This window comes from Candidozyma auris, chromosome 1 (assembly GCF_003013715.1).
Source record: "Candidozyma auris chromosome 1, complete sequence".
NCBI lineage: Eukaryota > Fungi > Ascomycota > Pichiomycetes > Serinales > Metschnikowiaceae > Candidozyma > Candidozyma auris.
In genome coordinates, this window is record NC_072812.1 from 388,418 (window position 1) to 410,604 (window position 22,187).

At 44.2% G+C, this 22,187-nt stretch overlaps 12 protein-coding genes across 12 annotated transcripts; 5 read left to right on the forward strand and 7 right to left on the reverse strand. All coding sequences in view use genetic code 12, as the record gives it.

Annotated features, from left to right (window-relative positions):
- Positions 1-151: 151 nt before the first annotated feature.
- On the reverse strand, positions 152-1,753 carry URK1 (uridine kinase URK1; the record flags this gene model as incomplete). Its single annotated transcript, XM_029034399.2, has 1 exon — positions 152-1,753. The coding sequence occupies one exon, from the start codon at positions 1,751-1,753 to the stop codon at positions 152-154; it is 1,602 nt and encodes a 533-aa protein (XP_028889641.2).
- Positions 1,754-1,929: 176 nt separating this feature from the next.
- Positions 1,930-4,590, forward strand: CJI96_0000179 (DEAH-box RNA-dependent ATPase PRP2; the record flags this gene model as incomplete). Its single annotated transcript, XM_029034400.2, has 1 exon — positions 1,930-4,590. The coding sequence occupies one exon, from the start codon at positions 1,930-1,932 to the stop codon at positions 4,588-4,590; it is 2,661 nt and encodes an 886-aa protein (XP_028889642.2).
- Positions 4,591-6,438: 1,848 nt separating this feature from the next.
- CJI96_0000180 (uncharacterized protein) lies at positions 6,439-7,842 on the forward strand (the record flags this gene model as incomplete). The annotated part of the gene is made up of 1 exon (XM_029034402.1): positions 6,439-7,842. The coding sequence occupies one exon, from the start codon at positions 6,439-6,441 to the stop codon at positions 7,840-7,842; it is 1,404 nt and encodes a 467-aa protein (XP_028889644.1).
- A 167-nt stretch (positions 7,843-8,009) lies between these two features.
- CJI96_0000181 (uncharacterized protein) lies at positions 8,010-8,585 on the reverse strand (the record flags this gene model as incomplete). Its single annotated transcript, XM_029034403.1, has 1 exon — positions 8,010-8,585. One exon carries the CDS (start codon positions 8,583-8,585, stop codon positions 8,010-8,012), a length of 576 nt encoding a protein of 191 aa, XP_028889645.1.
- Positions 8,586-8,783: 198 nt separating this feature from the next.
- ZCF30 (Zcf30p) lies at positions 8,784-10,679 on the reverse strand (the record flags this gene model as incomplete). Its single annotated transcript, XM_029034404.2, has 1 exon — positions 8,784-10,679. One exon carries the CDS (start codon positions 10,677-10,679, stop codon positions 8,784-8,786), a length of 1,896 nt encoding a protein of 631 aa, XP_028889646.2.
- A 1,106-nt stretch (positions 10,680-11,785) lies between these two features.
- On the forward strand, positions 11,786-12,274 carry CJI96_0000183 (uncharacterized protein; the record flags this gene model as incomplete). The annotated part of the gene is made up of 1 exon (XM_029034405.1): positions 11,786-12,274. The coding sequence occupies one exon, from the start codon at positions 11,786-11,788 to the stop codon at positions 12,272-12,274; it is 489 nt and encodes a 162-aa protein (XP_028889647.1).
- A 61-nt stretch (positions 12,275-12,335) lies between these two features.
- On the reverse strand, positions 12,336-13,047 carry CJI96_0000184 (uncharacterized protein; the record flags this gene model as incomplete). The annotated part of the gene is made up of 2 exons (XM_029034406.2): positions 12,336-12,922; positions 12,990-13,047. The coding sequence occupies 2 exons, from the start codon at positions 13,045-13,047 to the stop codon at positions 12,336-12,338; spliced, it is 645 nt and encodes a 214-aa protein (XP_028889648.1).
- A 211-nt stretch (positions 13,048-13,258) lies between these two features.
- On the reverse strand, positions 13,259-13,906 carry CJI96_0000185 (aminoacyl-tRNA hydrolase; the record flags this gene model as incomplete). The annotated part of the gene is made up of 1 exon (XM_029034407.1): positions 13,259-13,906. The coding sequence occupies one exon, from the start codon at positions 13,904-13,906 to the stop codon at positions 13,259-13,261; it is 648 nt and encodes a 215-aa protein (XP_028889649.1).
- A 103-nt stretch (positions 13,907-14,009) lies between these two features.
- Positions 14,010-16,286, reverse strand: PXA2 (ATP-binding cassette long-chain fatty acid transporter PXA2; the record flags this gene model as incomplete). Its single annotated transcript, XM_029034408.1, has 1 exon — positions 14,010-16,286. The coding sequence occupies one exon, from the start codon at positions 16,284-16,286 to the stop codon at positions 14,010-14,012; it is 2,277 nt and encodes a 758-aa protein (XP_028889650.1).
- An 825-nt stretch (positions 16,287-17,111) lies between these two features.
- Positions 17,112-17,501, reverse strand: CJI96_0000187 (uncharacterized protein; the record flags this gene model as incomplete). The annotated part of the gene is made up of 1 exon (XM_029034409.2): positions 17,112-17,501. One exon carries the CDS (start codon positions 17,499-17,501, stop codon positions 17,112-17,114), a length of 390 nt encoding a protein of 129 aa, XP_028889651.2.
- A 424-nt stretch (positions 17,502-17,925) lies between these two features.
- On the forward strand, positions 17,926-20,193 carry CJI96_0000188 (uncharacterized protein; the record flags this gene model as incomplete). Its single annotated transcript, XM_029034410.2, has 1 exon — positions 17,926-20,193. The coding sequence occupies one exon, from the start codon at positions 17,926-17,928 to the stop codon at positions 20,191-20,193; it is 2,268 nt and encodes a 755-aa protein (XP_028889652.1).
- A 220-nt stretch (positions 20,194-20,413) lies between these two features.
- Positions 20,414-22,093, forward strand: CJI96_0000189 (uncharacterized protein; the record flags this gene model as incomplete). The annotated part of the gene is made up of 1 exon (XM_029034411.2): positions 20,414-22,093. One exon carries the CDS (start codon positions 20,414-20,416, stop codon positions 22,091-22,093), a length of 1,680 nt encoding a protein of 559 aa, XP_028889653.2.
- Positions 22,094-22,187: the final 94 nt, after the last annotated feature.

Below are 22,187 nucleotides of genomic sequence, written 5' to 3' on the forward strand. Positions count from 1 at the left end.
CGGCCGTTTCACAGACCAATCTGCGCTACCAAGGTCTTGCAATTTTAAGAATCATCACAGACGAAATTCCGTGGCTATCAAGTTCCTGATGCCCAGAACCGCAGATACAAGCACTACGAGTGAAAATGACTAAGTCTACCGATATATCTAGCTATGCCGTGCCGAAGTACAAGGAGTCCAAGAATCGTGTGCGAAAGGGCCAATCTGTGTCACGAAACTTGGCGGCTCCATCTTTTGCTATTGACGCAATCAAGCTTGGTTGCGGAATGGGATCTTTGCTCCTCACATCGACCCCATTTTTGCTCTTCTCGGGTGCGCTGTCCAGCGCTAAAACCTCGTCGTCGTCCAGATCCTCGAGAGCCACGTCGAGACTCAGCCTAGAATCGGGGTCCTCCGTCTTGCTCACTTGGCCTGCAACAATTGTCACTTGAGGGAAAACGTTAAGTATTCTTCTTATACCAATTTCTGTCAGAAGGACGCAGATGAGGATAATATTCTTTGGTGCGATGCCATGATCCACTAGGACTTGGATTGCCATGATTGCAGCAGCACCGCTTATGATTTGTGCGTCAAACAAGAAAAATCGATTACCTCGAGTCGCTTTAGGCAAGGACTCAGTATGCAATTGTGGCTCACCAGTGAGCGAGTCACTTTGAATCAAAAGCTTTCCTATTGGAATAGAAGGAAAGGTCTTTTTAATTGAGTTCATGAAACAGTCGCCTGACCGAATTATGCTCACAGCAACGATATCTTCGGCTTGTCTCAAACCCTTGAATGAATACCCCTTGCAACACTTTACATCTATTTCTTCGTAGGCTGTAAGTTGCTCGATGGCTTTTTCTACTAAGAAAATAGCGATTCGATCAAAGTAGAATATGTAGTCAGTCCGCTCAGTATGTGCATCAAACAAAATCAGGAAGATTCCAGCAGTATGATTGTTGCAAGGTAGGATCTGAAGATTGGGTATCTTTGCAAGATCGAGTTTTGGTCCGAGTCCAAGAGCTTTGAGACGGCGTAGATGCAAGGAACTTTTAAGAGCCAAGCGCTTTTGAATGTGTTGGATCATGAGCTCGATCGCTGTTGTATTCTCAAGACCTCTGGGAATGACGATATCCGCATTATGCATTGTGGGAGTGACAGATGAGACAGCATTTGGCTTGACAAATACTTCCCACTGCTTCAACGCACCAGCTAAATCTCTTCCTCTAAACAAGATGTCACGCGTAAGTCTTCGTGCTAAACACACATCCAAATCTGTATCCACAAAAATCTTGATGTCCATGAGGTCCAACAAGCGTTTGTCGTAAAGGGCATAGATACCCTCCATGATGATGACATTAGCACCATAGATGGTAATCGTCTTGTCGGTTCTAGTATGCTGCGAAAATGAATAGACTGGAATTTCGGTTTTCTTGCCCTGTTTTAAAGACTTCACAGTCTCAACAATAAGATCCAAGTCTATTGACTCGGGCTTGTCGAAGTCATAATTGCACGCAAATGCTTGTTCCGACTGCTCTTGTGTCAACGGCTTATAGAAGTTATCAAACAGCAAGAGTACTGTCCACGGCTGATTTAACTCCAGGATTACCTTTTGAGCTATACATGTCTTGCCCGAACCCGAGAATCCAGCAACTCCAATGATGTAAGGCTCAGTCCAGGGAGGGATATAGGTAGAAACAGCGGATGATTTGCTCTGTAGAGACATTTGGCTTTGGTGATCCGCTGAACCAGTGGCGGAGGAAGAAGCTGACATAGGTGTTGGCAGGAAAAACGAAGATGATTGCTCATCATCTGGGGCAATTCTCGAAGACCGCCTTCTAGCAGCGGCCAGAGAGGTCATAAAGGTCTTGGAACTAGGTATGTGGATTAGAAGAGCGCGATGCTCATCAGATGTCTACCAGTGTACATACAAAGTGGTTCACCAACTACATGTCAACACTAAGCGGTAAAGGTCATAGGAGGAGAAAAGATATATTTGAACATGAGAATGAGGATGACAATATAGTTGCCAGTGATAAAGGTGAAGCTAGTCTATTGGAAGTGAATCCCAAAGCGAGCGATCCTCCAGCTCTGATGCCTTTGATAGACATTGAGAATGAGCGACTGAAATCCAGAGCCGCTTACCTTCAAAAACGTTTCGAAAACAAGATCAAAGATCTTAGGGAAGATGTTGAGCGGCTAGAGTCACAGAGGAATCTCAGCGCAAGAGAGGCTCAGGAGTACAAAGAAAAGAAAGACCTCTTGCAGTCAATCGAAGACACTAAAACCCCGAATGATGTTCACCAATACAACATTCCTGGCCTCGATGACCCTGCCTTGGAACATGATAGGTCTAAGAAGCGAGATCTACTTACCTCCAAAGATACATATGACGATCCAGACACCTTTGAGACAAAGAAGAAGTTCCGCTTTGAGAACCAGTGGGAGCTTCACCAGTTACGCAAAGCGAACGAAATCAGAACCGCTCACCCTGATGAGATCCAAATTCAGCTGGACCGAATCTATGAATATGTTTTTGATGATTCACAATTCATCGATTTCGCAGAGGAAGGCGAGACGCAGTCAGATCCCAGTGAAGATTATATCGAGCCCACTATTACGAGCAACCGAACATCCATAAAGGAAGTAAGGGAATCCCTTCCCGTTTTCAGCCTACGATCAGAATTTCTTCAAAAGGTCGAAGAAAATCAAGTACTCATTGTAGTTGGGGAGACCGGTTCAGGCAAAACCACACAACTCCCTCAATACTTGTATGAAGCAGGCTATACTAACTCAAGATCGGAAAAAAATCAGATTCAAAAAGTTGGATGTACACAACCAAGAAGAGTTGCTGCAACTTCAGTTGCTACCAGAGTCGCTGACGAAGTTGGCTGTAAGCTAGGCGAAGAAGTGGGATATAGTATCCGTTTTGAGGATGTCACCTCTGAGAAAACTCATATAAAGTACCTAACAGATGGTATGCTACTAAGAGAATTTCTTACTGATCCCTTGCTTTCAACTTATAAGGCGCTCATGATTGATGAAGCCCATGAAAGGACAGTATCGACCGAAATTGTATTGGGTCTACTCAAAGATATCGTTCGCGAGCGCAAAGACTTGAAACTTATAGTTGCGTCTGCTACTATTAATGCTGCTAAGTTCTCTGAGTATTTTGATGGCGCTCCGGTCTTTAATATCCCAGGAAGACGATTCCCAGTCGAGATTTGCTATACAAAAAACCCAGAAGCTAACTATATTCAAGCTGCCATAACCACAATATTTCAAATTCACACAACCCAAAATGTCTCGGGAGATATTTTGGTATTCTTAACAGGTCAAGACGAGATTGAATCCATGCACGAGACTCTAATAGAAGCTTGCGATAAGATAGGTTCATCCATTAACAAGTTGATTGTTGCTCCTATTTACGCAAATCTTCCACCGAAGGAACAACAAAAGATATTTGAGCCCACACCACCAGGCGCCCGTAAGGTGGTTCTCGCTACTAATATAGCCGAAACATCCATCACTATCGATGGTATCAGATTCGTGATTGACCCTGGATATGTAAAGGAAAATGTGTACAATCCTACCACAGGTATGGAAAGTCTCGTGGTAATGCCCTGTTCAAGGGCTTCTGCTGATCAAAGAGCTGGAAGAGCAGGACGAGTGGGCCCTGGGAAATGCTATCGCCTTTTTACCAAATGGTCTTTCTACAATGAGTTGCAAGCCAGCCCTACTCCCGAAATTCAAAGAACTAACCTAAGCACCGTTGTGCTTTTGCTTCTATCGATGGGCATAACCGACTTGATGCACTTTGATTTCATGGATCCACCGTCGTCACAGATTTTAATAAAGTCATTAGAGTTGCTTTACTCACTCGGAGCGCTCAATGCCAAGGGCCAGATCACAAAGTTAGGGAGAAAAATGGCAGAATTCCCCATGGACCCAATGTTTTGTAAATGCCTTTTAAAAAGCGCAGACTTTGGTGTGACGGGTGACATATTGTCGATAATGGCCCTTCTTTCCGAGTCATCTTCCTTATTCTTCCGTCCCAAGGATAAAAGAGAGCAGGCCGACAAAAAGAAGGAAACTTTCCACCATGAATTTGGAGATCACCTCACCTTATTGAACATCTGGAATCAATGGGAGGATACGGGGTTCTCCAACATATGGGCAGAGGAAAATTTCTTGCAATATCGTACATTGAAGAGGGCCAAGGAAGTTAGATCGCAGCTTGAGGGTCTATGTAAGCGTGTTGAGATTGACATCGCTCAACAAAAAGAGAAGTTCCAGAAAATCTCCAATGAAGACCAATTGCGAGGCATACAAAAATCTTTGGTGGCAGGATTCTTTCCAAACGTTGCCAAACTCTCAAAACTGGGCACTAACTATACTCAGTTGAAAAGAAAAATGCCTGTCTTTATCCATCCTTCTTCAACATTGTATCACATGAAACCTCCGCCAAAGCTTGTGATGTATCATGAATTGGTGCTAACGTCAAAAGAATATATGAGAAACTGTATGATCATAGAGGAGAAGTGGTTAGACGAACTTGCAATGCACTATTATATAACTACAGAACCAGACCACAAGAATCGAAATAGTTAATGATGATTAAAGCCATGGATCAAGAACGCAAAGTGCCGATACGTCGATCGAGAACATTACCAACATTCTTCATCTCCAAAAAGTAGCTGCTAGCTTTCTCATGTCCCATCTTCTTAGTCAACTTGGCAAAGAAGAGACCACAAGCGTTACAAAGGGTCCTACTTCCAGCAGGACCCGACCTCCACTCGGGAGTTTTCTTTGACCCGCATTGGCCACATTGGTATCTCTTTCTCAAACATAGTTCTTTTTGTTGGGCATTTTGGGGGAAGACAATCTCCCCAGCTGTGTACTCTGTAGCTGGTCTAGGCTCTAACACAAAAAGAACTTTTTCGTGCCTCATAAGAACTCCTTCAGCTTTACGTTTATGGTTTTTTGAAAGCTGCTTACCATTTGTCACTGGAATTTTTATGTTCTTTCTATCGTAAGCTGCTGTTTCCAACTCCGGTTCTGATAGCATCGGTGTGTTTAACACCGCTTGCTCAGAATCCAACAAAGTCTGTACATTATCTTTGTTGTCCGGGTCTGTTAATGGAAATATGTTTTTATTAGGTGAAGATAATGCCGAGGATTTTCGTGAATGACCAAAGGAACTTGGTGTACTGGGAGGTGGGCTCCCATAAGCATTCGAGAAGGGAGAAATAGGCTGATACGTTCGATTTGCTAGCGAAGCTCGCCGGGGGCAAGCGTAGATTGCAAAATCATCTGAGAGGTTGCAACTTGCCATCAACTCCTGGTAGGAGGGAATCTGTCGTTTTGTCTCATAGCGGTTGTCTGCCACCCTCCAGACCTCATATCCAGACTGAACGTTCATAGTGATAGTAGGAGAAAGAAAACAAAATGTTAGACAGCTCATACGTCTCCCTTTTAACGTTTAGGACTTGTCACGATTCAGCTTAATCTAGCAAATGTGGAGCTTCTTACACTTGCCAATACGGCTCGCAGGGCCACCTCCATTATGCGAGTGACTGCAAGTCGAGGCAGGTACTACAAGGCATGATAAATCAGGAATCCCATTCAAAGGGCTTCACTGTAAGGTGCCGGAGATTGCATTCGATTGAGTAGTAAGATGGTCATACAAATTTTACAGTTAGGTATCTGATACTCCAAATTAGATATTTACTCGATAAGGAGAAGATGATGATCACTCTTCAAGAAGGAGCTTGAGCAATGATAATGATAGACACTAATTTAAGAACTGTAAACATCTCACAAGACCAATTACGTTCGATAAGCATGGGGGTCTCATCTAGACCCTCGCCCCTGGTTGAATCGTTGATTTTGTCACACATGACACAATGGATCGAAGAATCCTCTTTTGGTTATGGAAGGGATCCAGAGCAGATCATTTTATGTAATAGAAGCCTGAGAATGATCTCTACGAGGGAAAAGTGGCTATGCAAAAAGTACGTCGCAAGTCCTGCTGCCCAATTGCAAGTCTAATTGATACTCTATGTTTCTGTACCATCACTTTCAATAGGAGCAAACATAGAAATTGAAGAACTCTCTCTTACCGACACAGATATTGTTTGCAGATCAAGGTTCAACCTGGACACGCCTGCATCGGACGAATTTTGACTTATCCTTGCCAGTCCGCTCGGTTGATTTCACTCACAACTATTACATCTTCTTCTAAGCTCTTGCATTCTTCTTTTGCCGTACGGTCCGGTCACAAATCAACCCACCGTACTTACTTAGCCAGACTGATGTCCTCCGGGCTCGCTTCAGGACGGGGTAAACAAAGATCGCGACATCGTACGCGTTAAAATGTGAGCCGCATTGGAGAGCTGGCAAGGAGACGTCAATTGAACGAGTTGAGCTCTTATCAATCTCTTCAGTGAGGCTGCTGAAATGGAGAAATCAAACCCCTTACTTCCATTCGCATTTAGTACCAGTTCCTTTGATGAGAAGAATGCACTAAGCACCGACCCCCGTGAGAAGCATGTTATTGACGAGAATGCTAGCTCCAGATATCACACGAGAGGTCAAAACAGCCAAAACAGACCAATTCGTAAGGAAGCGCCATTTGCTATGCCCAGCTTGAAGAGGAAGATGGGTGCAAGCTTTAGTGAAAAGGATGACATCAAGAGAAGAGATTACTTCTTCAACGGACCGTCGAGTGAGGATGATACTATTGACACCGAACCGGACTCGAGAGATGACCCACACACGTTCCTGACTCAGGCCTCGGCCAAAGAGCTTCCCAGTAGCCCTCCTGTACAACCGCAGATGTCTGAGTTCGACATATCAACCACGACAGATACGGTTCCTGACAGTCCAAGGAAAGAAAGCCATGGGATTCACAGCTTAAACACATCGCCAGTGAGGAATGCAAAACCTTTCATACGAAGTTCCGAGCCAGACTTTGGCATCGGACCTTTCAACCGGTTCAAGACATCGAGCTATATTGTTCAACCTTCAACGGACAACGACTTTGGTAGCGAGCCAGATCCTGCTGCATCTGCAGCTGTGTACGCAGCGGCACGAAACCGTATTCTCCAAGCCTTCGATGATGTTTCGGTGTCGGTTAGCTTGGAGGGCATGGGTCTCACAGAAATTCCGGAAGAAGTTCGTGACTTGAACAGCTTGGTGATTTTCTCTAGAGATCTGCCCAATAACCTTCACCAGTTGTACTTGACAAACAACAAACTACGCAGCCTTAATCCAGCTCTATTTGCATACACAAAGCTTAATGTCTTAAGTTTACGTCAGAATTATCTCAAAAGCATACCTGCTAGTATACGTCATTTGCAAAACTTGTGTGATTTGAATATAGCCACAAATCATCTACGGTCCCTACCCGTTCAGATTCTTGAGCTCCCAAATCTCACGACCTTTAGAGCAGGGCCCAACCCTTTTATCTCGATTCCGGAGAACGCGATCCCAGTTCATCAAGGCGAGAAACCGTCACCCAGGTATGTCAGTCAAATTGTGAGGCACTCAGAGGTAAGTACCGTTCCCTCACTCAAATCATTATGCTTACATACTATTGCCAAGTATGATGTCACTTACAGCGAGACTCACTCGTGGAAGCGACATACGCCTCGGGTAATCCACCATCTAATTGCGAAGGCGATCTCAAAGGGGATGTTTGAGGACACATGCAGTGAGTGCCAATTAGTGGTCGTGGAGCCTTATGCTGAAATATTCGAGTGGTGGGATTTTCTTCAGAACACCAGCGTGCCCTTCAAAAGAGAATTCTGCTCCGAGAGATGTGTCCGTGTATATAATGAGAGAACAGGCTACCTCGGATAGCCACGGTACGATGCTTTAAGAAAGCGGCCTCCTTACAGAGAAAACATATTTCAAGAGCCATACATTTAATTGAAAAAAAGTTTCACATCTATAATTGCATCATCTCGGTTTGGCGACGTCTTCTGGCATTAAGAAACAATTCTCTCAGTTCTGTACATCTCTGCTGCTTACAAAATTCTCCAAATCTTCAAAAAGCTGCTGAGCTCATCCTCAAAAACCAATACCATCTTCAATTGCTGCTCTACAATTTTATACAACAAGATGCTATGGGCATCTGAAGCCAAATCAAGAAAAGATGAAAGCTGCTCGAGTAGCCGAGAATGCAACTTGTCGAACTTTTTTTGTGTGAGGTATCTGTCTCTTTTAATGATGGCTTTGTGGCTCTTCTCGAAAGCACATTCTGAGTCAAGGCCGCTAAGGTGGTAACTTCGGTAAGCCAGGAAGTACATGTCATGTTTAATAACGTTGTACTTGATCGATCTGATTGTTTTCTTCAATGTCTTGCATGCACTTTCGAGCTTCCTCGAAGTCTTTCTGAAAGATTCCATGGTCTCCCTCTGAATAGCTTGTAGAGTGTAACAATAACCCTGAACAAACTCTTCCTCCGTCGTTTTATCGGTCGGATTCTCGTTAGAAACACCGATATCTTTTAGAAAAAGGATTTGGTTTGAAAATGCTATCTCGAAAGAGTGCAAAATGATTTGAGAAAGAGTGATTTTCGTTTGAACGACGAAAGCTTCCATTTTTTGATTGCATATGTCAACGGACTCGAACTTCGAAACCAAAGCTTCAAAAGCTTCATCGGACCGGAGACAATGAGGACAACGAAAAGAGCTAACAGGCTTTTGCTTGCTAGCATTTCGTTTACTTTGATGTGACATCAGTGTCTAGTATACAAAATACAAGTACACTGTCATGATATGTACAAATGCGAATCCATCTCATGGATGACCATGATGAGAACCTGGCCATGCAGCTATGCCTGATTCCCTTGGTGAGGACTCTTTGCTACTATTTCCCGAACCAGAGAACACTTCCAAATGGTCATCGACGTAATTCAATGTCGAAATTTGCTCAAAAAGCTCACCTTTACGATCATTGGAAAGCGGAGATTCGTGAAGTTCACTTTTCAACTTTCGGCTTCGGTCGGCAACAACTTCATCTAAGCTTTCGATAAATTTGTTCCCAAAGTTTTTATCTGTCGGTAAATTGACATAGATCTTTTTCTGCAACATTTTTGCAGTTCTCAAGCTCTCGATAATTTTTACAAAATAGGTGTCTTGATTCGTATTGGCGACATGTGTTGCATCCGTTGGTGGGGGATTAACAAGTAATAAGGCAGCATAGTATAGCATGATATGAATATGCAATGGAACATACTTTAAATTGTTGGTTATATCCTTGTCGCTGAGAACAAGATTCAAGACCGTTTGAGCGGCATTCACGGCAATATTGAGACTCAATAGGGTCTGATCGTGCGTTGCGAGCTCTTTGTTGCTGATAAGCTCGTCTTCCTCATCAGTCTCGCTATCAGATTCTGGTTGACTCGTTTGTTCTTGAAGCGGCAAGGGTCCCATTCTTTGTCTCAATTGATGGTATTGTTCCCACTTCGGGAATATCACAGACTCAGAACCAGTATCGATTTGAAGCTCCCGTAGGGCTGAGCAGTTTATATGCATCTTGGCGAAGTTGTAGTATATTAATGTAGATTTCGACAGCCATACGGCGCCATTGTTAATAGGAGCAAGAAGAACTGTCCATGAAACCATCCACTTGTCAAGCTCGAGATTAGACTTCGATGGGATGCCGAAAGTACTCGGTGCAATTAGGTCCCATGCATTGCCCTTAAATGCCTCCTTGATGGCCAGGTTATACTCCACTTGGGATACCAACTGAAGATCAGTAAAGCAGCTACCGATGTCTTCCTTTTCATTGGATAGAAGGGTTTTTGAGGTATCCTTCTTCACGAGTGAACCATTTGTGGAATCTTGGTTGTCCAATGTTCCTTCGATCTCGCGGGGCTTCTTATTTAAAAGTAATTCGCGGCTGTTTCTTATCAGGTAGTCGTCTGTCTCGAAAAGCGTTTGCCTGTTAAGAGACATGCATTGTTGTCCATCCAACACGTAGAGCAAATACCATAGTTTGAGGCGGTCTTTTGTATTGAGAGTGTGCAGTTTCTCGGTCACAGGCTTGTTGAGACCAAATTCTTTTGCAAGCTGCAAAGCCAAACCTGTAAATCTTTGGGAGTCTGAGAGCCAAAAACTACACAATATGAGAGCAACAATGATGTTGAAACCCTCAACATCAGACTTTGGTCGCGGCTGAAAAAGAATCTCAGAACACAATTTGTGCAAATGTTGCTGTAATTCACTCTGTTTGGAAGATATCGATGGGTCGGGATAGTGCATAGCAGCAATAGTGCAAACAGCGTAGACTAGTAATTGCGACGTTTCCCAGATTTGACTAACTTGGAATTTTTCAATATCAAAACCAAAAAGTTGTTGGGATATATGAGAGTTAAAAAATTTGAAGAGAAGCTTAGCTTCCTCAAGTGTAAGAAGCGGCCTGGTGGAGCTCTCAACATGTAATTTGGGCCGTTTACAGACTGTAAATTCATCATTATATGTGCGTCTTCCGTGAACACTCTGTTCAGACTCTGACGATTCCGGAGTCGATACTCGACTACCAATATAGTGAGATTGTGCACCTGATGGTGGATCTCTGTATGCAAGCGATACTCTCTCCTGACTGAAGTCGTTTGTTGAATACCGACTTTCTCGAAGTGCCCCCACCAAGTCGTCAAATTTGGACTCGAATGAGCTTAATTTTTTCTCCATGTGAGATTTCCATTGTAGGTCAAGATCTTGTTGTGACTTTGGATATGCTAGTGATGATGGATGTAGCTGATTTGATTGAGCTGTCTGTGAATGGATCGGTGGATTCGGGAGCGTCTGAGACTGCAATGCTTGCCGGTCAAGCTGATTATGTCGTATACTTGGTGGCTGTGGTGAATATGTAGGAGTATGGGATGGAATAGGGTGTACGTGAGGGACCATATTGAAGTTCGGAAGCGTTTGGGGACCGACCTGCGGTAGCTTTAGCGACGGGAGCTTGGGGACAATCTGACAGGTACTTGCGAGACCGCTCTTGATGCAGCGAGTGCATGGTAGTGAATCTGTGTATTCACATTTCACCTTTGACCGTTTGCAATTACTGCATGGCTTGGTTCTTTTTTTCTCTCGAGACATGCCGATGTAGCCTGTTCGAGTGTTTTAGTGCTGGTAGTGCGTAGTAGTTGTTGATGAGGGTGTTTTCTGCATGCTTGGTCCTGCTTTTTTTTTTTTGCAACCATCTCGCGGCCTGTATTGCTGAAATCCGGGACTTTGGTCCGAAAGCAATGAGGGACTTGAATTTGTATGACATGAAGAGCAGAGAAGCAGATTTGTGTCTTCTTAGTTTTCTCAATCTTATTCTTTTCTGGTTATTGCTCTTTTGCTTTCCTCGAGTGTTCCTGAACGAAGTTGCTAATGACATCAGCAATCATCGAGCCCTCTGAATTAAACTTAAACAGTAACAGGAAGAAAACCAAAGATACAAACAGAAATATGACAATCCTTCATTTATGTTGTTGAAGATTCAGGCACTTGAGTACAGAGTGAAGAGGGTTTTTTATTTGCATCCTTACGTCAATTGAATGACTACAGTGCATTTTTTAAAAAAGAGAATTCTCCACATTCAGGGTAAAATTTTGGTCCAAACAAGCGCAAACGAGACAGACACGAAGCAAGATATTCTTTCATATCTCTCTATTTAAAGAATGCTTTTGTCTTCAACATCTTAGTTTGCAACTTCTATGACATCCGTACCCCCCACTGCATGGCTTTCCCCGGATTCTTGTGAAAATGAACTGTTAAAGTCAGCGAATTCACTACCTTTCTTCAAGATGTCTATGAAACCTAAGATCAAAAGCTTTTTTGGAGCTTCAAGACAATACGTTGTTACAGGGGCATCCAATAATCCGTCCAAATTTGGCTTCAAAATTTTGCTGTGGTATGTGAGCCACGGTCTATCTGTGGTTCCTATCAACCCTAAGGAAAGCGAGATTCTCGGCCAACAAGTAATCAAGTCTGTCCCGGAGGTCATGAAGGCATTAGGTGCTAAAAAAGATTTATCTCAGTACAAGCTTTCTGAAAAGGATGGACTCAGTATTTCTTTCTTGACTCCACCCCACATCACTATCCAGACACTAAAGGATATTGCTGAGGTGCCAGACTACAAGTCTCTCATTAAGGGATTATGGTTCCAGCCAGGTAGCTATGATCAAGAAGCCTTAGACACAGCTGAAGCCTTAGGCCTTATTGATAGAGTTGTCCACCAAGAGGAGTGTATTCTTGTTCGTGGAGAGGAGGGGATGTACAGCGCCAACTTGTGAACGATGCAGCGTAAATAAACTATTTACAATGATGAATGAATTCTGTGTGATGACCTGTAAATTAATCCAACATCTTCTTGATGTAGTTTCCCCACGACTCATCGTCAGGGGGCGGAGGAGGTTTCTTGGGAGACTTCGGGTCGATTTCAATCTCATATGGAAAAGGAGACACATCAAGCGTAGTAATTGGGGGAATATGATCTTTGCTAGCGTCCATTTTTCCATATATCGCCATGAGTGTCTCTTCGAAGCTCTGACGTGACAGTTGCACGCCCCTATCATGCACTGAGGATGTGTCAGCCAGCAAGGACTCTGGGGGCACAGGGCGGCAATTCACATTGATCCGCCACAGTTCCCACACAGTAGTCTCTTGCAGAACGTCATCCTTTAAATGACCGAACCACGAAGACTTCTTTTTGATTTTGGATGGGTTCTTGTGGAACAGAATGAGTAGCTGGCCCACCTTGGGCTGGCGTAGCAGGTCTGCACTGCCAAAATCTTTCTTGATTAGTTGGTCAATTTTTTGATCAAACAAGGAGTCAACATCCGGTAGGTTGCTGGCCACGGGATATGTTACTCCCATGAACTCGTGGGAACTGGGAGCGATAGGACCAAAAAGCCGGTGAAAGAAGATACACCAAAGCACCCCTAGAGCGAGTTAGTAAAGCCCAACATCAACAACAATGACCAAATGCCACAATTTAAAAAGACATACCTTTGAGAGACTCACGCACAACCGCTCGGTCGGCAGTGAGGTTAAGCTCGAACTCCATGTTGTGCCAAGGGTGGAATTGCTTTGCCCTCCTATATTATCGTCGCGCTCTCAGGTAAAGGACCCAGAAAGACAAAGTTTCGGATCAATGCGAAAATCTGTGTTAGGACGCACTCACGCTAGAAACACCTTGCCCTAGAGAGTGTGCTATTTGCTAAAACATTTAGACCGATACTGACGCATATTGATTTATTTTAAAACGAATAAGTGCCTTAAGCTCTTTCGTAGATGTACTTGCCTTTCAACATTTCCTCAATAACAGCGTCAACTTGTGGAACGCTGAGCTCCGACAAGGTCAGAAGCTCTGAAAGGGAAAACTTAGAGAGAACGAAACGATCAATTGCACTGTGGTTGGGCTTGCCTATTCCAATGCCAATTTTCGTGTACTTGGGGCCTATGGCCTTGTCTATGGATCGTAAACCGTTGTGGCCCCTGGCACTTGTGTTTTGACGACGAACCTGAACTTTGCCAAGTGGGATTTGAATCTCGTCATGAAGAATGACAAGTGCTGAAGAGCTTTGTGGGTGTTGCTGTCTGAAATGGTTCCACACTTTGGAGATGGGGCTCCCTTGAAGATTCATGAAAGTCAGGGTGGATTGGAAGAATACACAATTAAGATCCCGAGGCTCAGAGATTAGGGCACCTTTAAGTAAGGGAGACGGAGTGAACGGTGGGACGTCTTGTTTGTTCTTGAGAACTTCGTTGAGCACCCAAACTCCAACATTGTGCCTTGTGCCAGAGTATTGCGATACAGGATTACCGATGGCTGCAAAAAGAATGGCAGGCGTTTCTTCTTGCTGGATAGTCAGGAATGGTGATCGAGGCGCCCGAAACCATAGACGAGCCGATTGTCGTAGCATCAGGAGTCTGGAAGATAATTTTCATCTCCACTAGTAAACTCGCACACAACAGTGCACTACTTATCAAAGAATATACGCGAAACGCATTTAGTGAAACCCTAGTTTACTTACTTTGACTCTTCTTAGCAGACTTCTTCCTTTTCTTCTTCTCGTCACTCTGATTGCCTGTACTCTCTTCAGACTTCTTAGTAGGCTTTTCAGAAGTTCTGTCCTCCGCATTATCAGTGACATCTTCGACCTTCTTCTCACTATCCTTGTTACCATTACTTGCAGCACTTCTTCCAAGCGCAGCCAAATCACGGTGTGAGTTCTCATATCTGATATGTTGAGCATTCGAAACAGTCTTCAACTCCTGGAGCCTGTCTCTTAAGGTTGGCACGTCTCTAAGGTTTTTCTCCAACTTCAATCTCTCCTCCTCGAACTTCAAACGACGCTCAGCGTCCAATGGACCGAAGTAGTAGTTTCCTTTGCCATCGAACTTTAATAAACGGTTGTGGAAGTGCCACAACGCAGGCCTATGGGCAACAGAAAGTAACGAGATTCCAATCTCTTGGGCATGCTTATACATGAACTGTTCCATCGTAGGTGACACAGCCGATGTACATTCGTCAAGAACAGCAAATTTGGGCTGGTGGTAGTAGAGACGAGCCATTGCTAGGCGTTGTTGTGCACCAGTGGACAACTCCTCGTTCCAGTTTTTGACAACGTCCCAATCCTTGTTTTCTGGCAAAAGGTCAGACAAATCCAAAATATTGAGAATTTCTTCGAGATCTTTTTCACTCTTCCCGTGCTTGTTGTTACGGAATTGCTCCGCAGTGTGAGGGTATATTATTTGTTCCCTCAATGAACCTCTGCAAAGGTAAGCACGCTGTGGCAAATAGAACATGTTGTCACTGGTAGGAATAGTGATTTTACCGTACTTACAAGGCCACAAGCCACCCAACATCCTGAACATGGATGATTTACCACAACCATTAGGGCCAGCGATCAACAAATGCTCTCCGGGTTTGATACTAAAGTTGAGCTTCTCAACCAAGGTGACATCAGCTGGTGTGACAAGTCTCACATCGCTGAACGTGATCTCATCACCAAACTCAACGTTTTCATCACTCATTTGTGGATTACCTAATCTTTTTTCCTTAATAGTTTTTAAGGCATCTTGAAGGAAAGTGACTCTGGTTGCGTGACCAACAAATTGAAGCAAAAACCTTCTGGAGTATATTAACCTGTCCAAGGAGTCCGAGGCACTCATCAATAATCTTCTGTTGGTGATGAAGTCACCGGCGGCATTAGGATCAGGTTCGTTCCCAAGGTATTTGTTGATGAACACAGGTGCCGAACACAAGACCAAGCCTGCGGCACCCCAGAAGTACTTTACGATGAAAGTTTGAGCAATTTCATGAATTGCACGTTTCCAGTACTCCATTTTTAAGAAACGCTCAAGCTGGTAATAGCAGAGATCGATATAGTCGAGCTCACGGTAATGACCACGCAAAAAGGCAATTTCTTCGTTGTTAGCAACAATCTTTGAGTGAGCTGAACGAAGCTGGCCTTCCAAATTAGCCTTCTCAGAAGCAAGCTTGGCAAATGGAGGGGAGAAGAACCTCAAGACAATTGTGGAGAAATGAGCCAACATACCAAGAGCAAGAGTGCCCTCGCCGCTACCTACACCACTTCTGGAGAGCTCTCTTGCGCAAAGGAGCATATCCAATGTTGGCTTTAAGAGCTGACCAGGGAGACTAGCCATGGCAGACGCCAAGCGCGAAACATCTGTAGAGAGTCTCTGGTCGGGATCCTTGATTTTGCTATCAGAGAGCTGAATCAACGCGTAATAGTTTGGATCCAAATTGTCAGGAAGATAATCCTCGATAATGCTATTGTTAAGGTTCATACGCAAATGCTGCCTCATCTTGTCTTTGGTCCAGTTGAGTAACGCATTGACGAAAGATGCCGGCACTCCAAGTAACATCCAGAACGCCAAAAGCTTCGAAAATCGCTTGAGTTTCTTGGAGACCAAAGCACCCACAAGAAAACCGTCCAAGCTGGCAACTTTGATTGTGAGCATGGCTCTGCACACCAAAAGCACCAAGTGAGCCACGAAGAAACCGACAACTGGACTCACAAAGGAAGGAATGGCAGCCTTGAGAAGTTTCCTGAGAGATTCTCTCGTGAGCCTTGGTTTCGCTTTCCCCTGGATCAACGCATCCTCGTTGGCGTCCTTCTTCTTTCGAGACGACGACGAGGTTGTTGTAGCACCCGAAAACGCCGCAGTAATCAAAATAATGTAGGAGGCATTCAATAGAAGAGACCGATTGGACTTGTAGGCGTTGAACACCGCCACGGCGAACCTGTCCCTTTGAACCCTTCTAGACTTCGGCATGGGGTTTGTGCAAATAAATAGGAGACCAGAAGGTTACTTAGCAGAAGAAGAGAGGTGGACGTTTCACCAATTATGAGTTTGATGAACGATATATCTTGACTGCATCTTGGCAAAACTGCAGCACGAATGTGGGGAGGCACTACGATCCGAGGAAGCAAAATGGTTGCGAAAAGGACGGAGGGATGAAAAGAGACACGGAGGGATAGGCAACGGGGTTGAGAGAAATACCAGCACAAGCGAGTTATTTCGTTTTGTATTGAAATATTTCAAAATGCTCTTTGTTCTTCTAGTCGGATACCTCCTTTGTCCCGGTGGTCACCGGTGGCCTAGCCGCGCTAGTAGAAGTGGCGCGAACATCCCTCAGGCACTTGCTTGCAGCGACATAAATGCAAAGCCAACGTAGAAAGGCAAAGTAAGGTGGTGAAATAGTGTCGCATATTTGGTTCATTAGCTGGGCCAATTACAGTTTTGATATTCTCATATAGTGTTCGTAGCGAAGTGCTCAACAGGAGGACCTCGATAGTATGCTCGTTTCAGGGCTGCAAACAGCTCTATAGTGTTTTGTGAGGCATACATCAACTGATGCCAGCTAAGGAAATGAAGTATTCTTGAAACCCTCAAAAACGGGTCCTTGAGTAAATTCCAATCAACAGCTGGCTGATCATGACTCTGTGGTGAATCATGCCTCTCGTTTGCCCCAACCAATAGCAGCTTTCTCTCTGGACTCAGCATTGCCATTTAGTTCCATATACTCTTGACCTTCTCTCTTCAAGCGCTTCATAGTAGACCTTACTTCACTTCCTCCCCGTGAATTATGCTATCGTGCTACGTCTGAGACTCAGCTAAGATGCTCTTGAAATCTTCTTTGTCCTGTTGAATGCGGTGTTCAAGCTCATGGACCCGGGCAAAGTAGAACTTGTTGGCCAACTCGGTGGTGTTACTGCAATCGCTGTTTTCTTCCAACATATTCTCGTACAACTGAAGGATCTGCTTCCCTGTCGGTGGTTTTGTGAGACTGTTCTCGTGGGTCCTCCGCAGCAATTGGGTGCTATCGTGGTGAAACCACTCACTGCCGATCCTGTCCAAATCCTCATATTGCCTCACGGCATCTGGCTCAATGAGACCTTGGCGATGTAGTATCTGACTGAGTAAGAGAAGATCCTTGTTGGTGTAGGAATTTGGCGCAGTAATAATTGAGTCTCCTGAAGCTGTCATCTGTGGCGTGGGTAGTAGTGATGACTTGAGCACCCTCTGGATTCGCTACCAGAAAGCTCCATACAGGCGATCGTGACAAGACATGCTACCCTGTAGACTTAGTGTAGAGTATCGCAAGCTGTCTATTCTTGAGAGGACGTGAGAAAATCACCTTCTTTTTTTATATATATGTTTTCTTTCAGTGAGCATTCAATTATGCAATTGCGTTTCATTTCATAAGAGAAGACCTCTTATCGGCATTCCGGTCTACTCGTAACCTCTTTCAACTAGTATTCCCGATATTACTGCGAAATCTCTGTTTACAAATATGAGCACCTCATACACTCCTACGCCTCAGCCATTAGCCTAGATCGTCCATTATACTAGAAAGACGATACACTTCATTAATAGCAAAAGCTACTTTATTGGCATTGAAAATTAACTCATGTCAAATATCTCACCTAGCTTGGATTCCAGGCTAGCCAGCATTGAACTCGGCGTCAACAACAATGTTCAACTAGCAAAGTCTCCCAGATCACCTAAAAAGACATACCCAGCAAGCCTATATCCCAAAAGCTACCATGGGTCTACGGCCACCACTCCAAGTAAGGCTCCGGTGCTCTCCACTGCTCGAAGAGCTCAGTCTCGATCGCTTTCACAATCCAAGAATGGGAAGGACGCTACCGCTGATCCATCTCCAGACAGAAAAGTGTTAAAGCCCAATAACCAAGTGATCTCAGCTATTGAGAATATTGACAGGAAAACACCCAGAAAAGCTTCAAGATACAGCGAAGCATCATATTCATTCATGAGGGACACAACCTCATCAAGGAAAAAGCTGCATGCCACAGGTAAACTGCCGACTACCAAACAACCACAGTATAAGTCTCAAGACAGATCGGTTTCTCATCCAGAATTCTACAACAAACGACCTTGCATGTTTACCTCAACGCTGGAAAGCCGTCTGCCTTCTGGGCAAAAGACCAATGCCACCATTAATGCTGCTAGAAAGCGAGCAGACTCTTCATACATTGATGAGCCCCCAACGAGAGGAAGCAGAAGACTGCCTTGTAAGATATCCCAGTCGGCATCTATGAATAATGTTCATCTGCGTCTCTACAACGATGCCATGAAACTGGTCGAGGAACTGGCTACGAGAAGTACTTTGCCTCGCCTGAGAATTTCAAACCAGCTTTCGTCTCTTTGGCGAGATGAACTGTCAACTTCATCGCACTCTAAGAAACTCCCCAAAATTGCGTCTTTGGCAGAAATGTATGGGATACTTGAGGCTGCGGATGCCGAATTATTTCAGGATTTCCACACATTGGATCCTAATATTGAGGCGAACGCTCCAATACTTCCACATCAGCTAGACTCACTACCTAGTGACCAACTGGCAAGTGTGTATGAACGAGGAGAGATCATCAGAAAACAACATGTCTACTTTATACCCAAGGCAAGAAACAAGAATATCAATTTGAACGTATTCAACTCTGGCGATTACAAAAATAATTTTGGCTTTGATGACGTCAAGGGTAACTACATTATATCGCTTAACGACCACATCGACTATCGGTACGAGATTAAGTGTACACTAGGAACAGGCTCATTTGGTAATGTTGTACTTTGCACAGATCACAAATATTCACAACCAGGAAGAGAACGCAAAGTTGCGATAAAAATTATACGAAACGACCTCAACTGGTCTCTACAAGCTGTAAGTGAGATCAAGATGCTAAAGCAGTTGAATCAAAGAAGCGCCAAAGGAGACGTGAACGATCACATTATCAACTATTATGACCACTTTCACTTCCGTGGACATATGTGTATCGCGACTGAGGTCCTTTCACTCAATCTTTTCACCTTTCTAGAGCTCATGTCCTTCAGAGGGGTCTCGTTGAATATCCTCAGGACATTTGCCACAGATATTCTTAGGGGCTTGAAATTTATTCATGATCAAAAGGTTATACATTGTGATGTTAAACCAGAGAACATAATGATAAAGCTCCCGCCGGACTTCAATGCCAACGATCCCGAATCAATTCCCAGCTTCATTGTCAAACTCATAGACTTTGGATCATCCTGCTTGGAGGATGACACAACCTTTTCTTACATACAATCTAGATTCTACAGAGCACCAGAGGTTATTTTAGGGTCTAGATACAGTCGCAAGATAGATATCTGGTCGCTTGGATGCGTGTTGGCAGAGCTCTTCACCGGCCAGCCCATCCTTCCTGGGAGAAGTGAGGTCGAGCAAATTGCATTGATCCTCGAACTATTTGGATCTCCACCCTCTAATTTCATTGTGAATGAGAAGAAGAACCTCATGAGAATGGCAAGAGCATCACCTGGCAATATACGGGATCCAGTTTCTGCCGAGGCATCAGTGTATGGTAACGATGTTAAGGCTCCAGTCGATGAGAAGAAGATAAAGAGAACACTCTTATATTCTCTTTTTAATGCTGATGGAAAACTAAACCAACAAGTACTCAGCCAGCAGCTTATTGCTGTTGGGAAAGAGAGTACTACCCATGGTCACTTTAAGAAGTCCGTCAAGCCTAGCTCCAAATCCTTGGATGTTACCCTACGTCTACACAAAGCAGACGAGCCTCATGCGACGTCATTTTCTCGGTTTTTGACCAGAATATTTTGTTGGAACCCTCAAGAACGCCCAGATGCATCTACATTACTAGACGACGCATTTCTTAAGTAAAGTACTCACCATTCAGTAATTCTACTCGTAGTAAGGCTATTTTTTCGCACCCATATCTCATGCATAAAAAGGTAACTCCCTCCCCACATTGTCACATGACACCATTTCGACAATCTCCAAGATCTCTTTCTCTCAAATTTACAAGTATCAAAATCAACATCGAGTTTGCTTACATCTAATGGCGCCTGACATTGCCCCGAAAGGCAGCCGCCGAAGCAGGATGCTAAGCTCATTATACAATTACACCAGCGATTTAGCGGAAACTCACGCTGGGAAAAATCGAGGCATTGCTGCTGGCACAGCTGCGACACTTTTGGGGATGGGATTAGAACATGTCGAACGAACATCTGACGGTGGAATTCGAGCAAAAGATGGCAGCTTTGAGTACACTGAAGAAGAGCTCGAGGCAGTGAGAGAAATGGCGCTGTCAGCCGAGGAACATCAGGCCAGAAAAGAACCCACTCACTTCATGGACAGATTCATGGAGCGCCTTGTGAGCCATACCGTTCCGCTGGATACTGGAGACTATGAAGAATTGAACAGCAGGATTAAAGATCCATCCAGAAAAAGTAAAGCTCCTTTGTCAATTCGTAAGCTTGCTTCCAATATGAAAAGATTGAGTGCCAAGATGGGGTTGTTCTTCAAGATTCAGTATGGATTGATTCATGTGATCACTTGGAAACAACCAACTAAAACCATTTCTGTGTTGGTCATGTACACTGCCATCTGCGTATGGCCTCACCTAGTTGTGGCACTCCCATTGCTTGTGCTTTTGTTTGGGGTCATTGTACCTGCTTACTTGCATCGTCATCCAAGAGACATTCCCGAGCTCGTGAAAGTAAAGCCAAGAGGACAATCACTTCTTGAATATTTCAATCAATCTGAGGATCAAAGCGTTGTGATGGATTTCATTGATGAGCATTCAGGGGACTTTTCCGATGACCTAATCCTGGTACAGTCATCGGCTACGATCTCCTCAGAGTACTCTAGGGCAACCTCAACCAACGAGTCCCATAGTGCATTTGCGCAGAAGGGCCTTGACGCTGCCGACACACTCTCCTCTGAGACGAGATCGAAATTTGTGAAGTCGCAGGTATCAACATTTATGAACATGAGAGACTTACAGAACCTCACTACAGACTTGCTCAATACCATGGATAACACCGAAAAAATCGCTACAGATGTTGTTGGTTTCAAGAATGAGAGACTCACGACATTCATATTCTACATATTGAGTGCCGTCACATCAATTGTACTTTTCGTTGGAAGATGGATCCCATGGAGAATCATATTTATTCAAGCCGGCTGGATCGGCATGATTATTTGCCATCCGAATGCGAAAAAGTATATTCAGGCACTCAAGAAGAGAAAAAGAGCACCGCCAGTGGAGGAAGATGACGAGGGTGAAGAGACGGAAGAAGAGGAAGAGAAACCAAAGAAGCTTCCACCTCACGAAACGTTTGATAGGCCAGATATCATTGTGGATGATCCACCCGAAGTTCGTGTAGTGGAGATTTACGAGTTGCAGATGCGCAACGTTCTCAAGCACGAGTGGAAGCTTTATGGCTACTCAAAGCGTCTATTCGACTTCAAAGATAAGGTCAGGGTTTCCGGGAAGAAGCCTCATGGAGTGGACTCTATTTCCAAAATTCTTCCACCCAAAGAATGGAAGTTTGACTTTGGATATGCCGGTAATTGGCTTGTGGACCGGAATCCACTGGCATACTTGAGGGATCGTGCAATTGATGTCACCCACTTGAAGATCAAGGAAGACGAGCACGAAGGCTGGATTTATGACAAGCTTCCTGCTGCTCAGGATACTACCATAGAATTCAGAAGACGCCGGCTATACAGAGAGTGTTACAGGTATGCTCGCCCTGTAAACAATGCGATCATGTAAAGTGCGTCTTTTTTTGAGGCATATATATTTAAGTAGGCTGCAAAATTACCAAGAGCTGCGCACCCTTGGAAGTCTCCCACTACAGGACACCCAT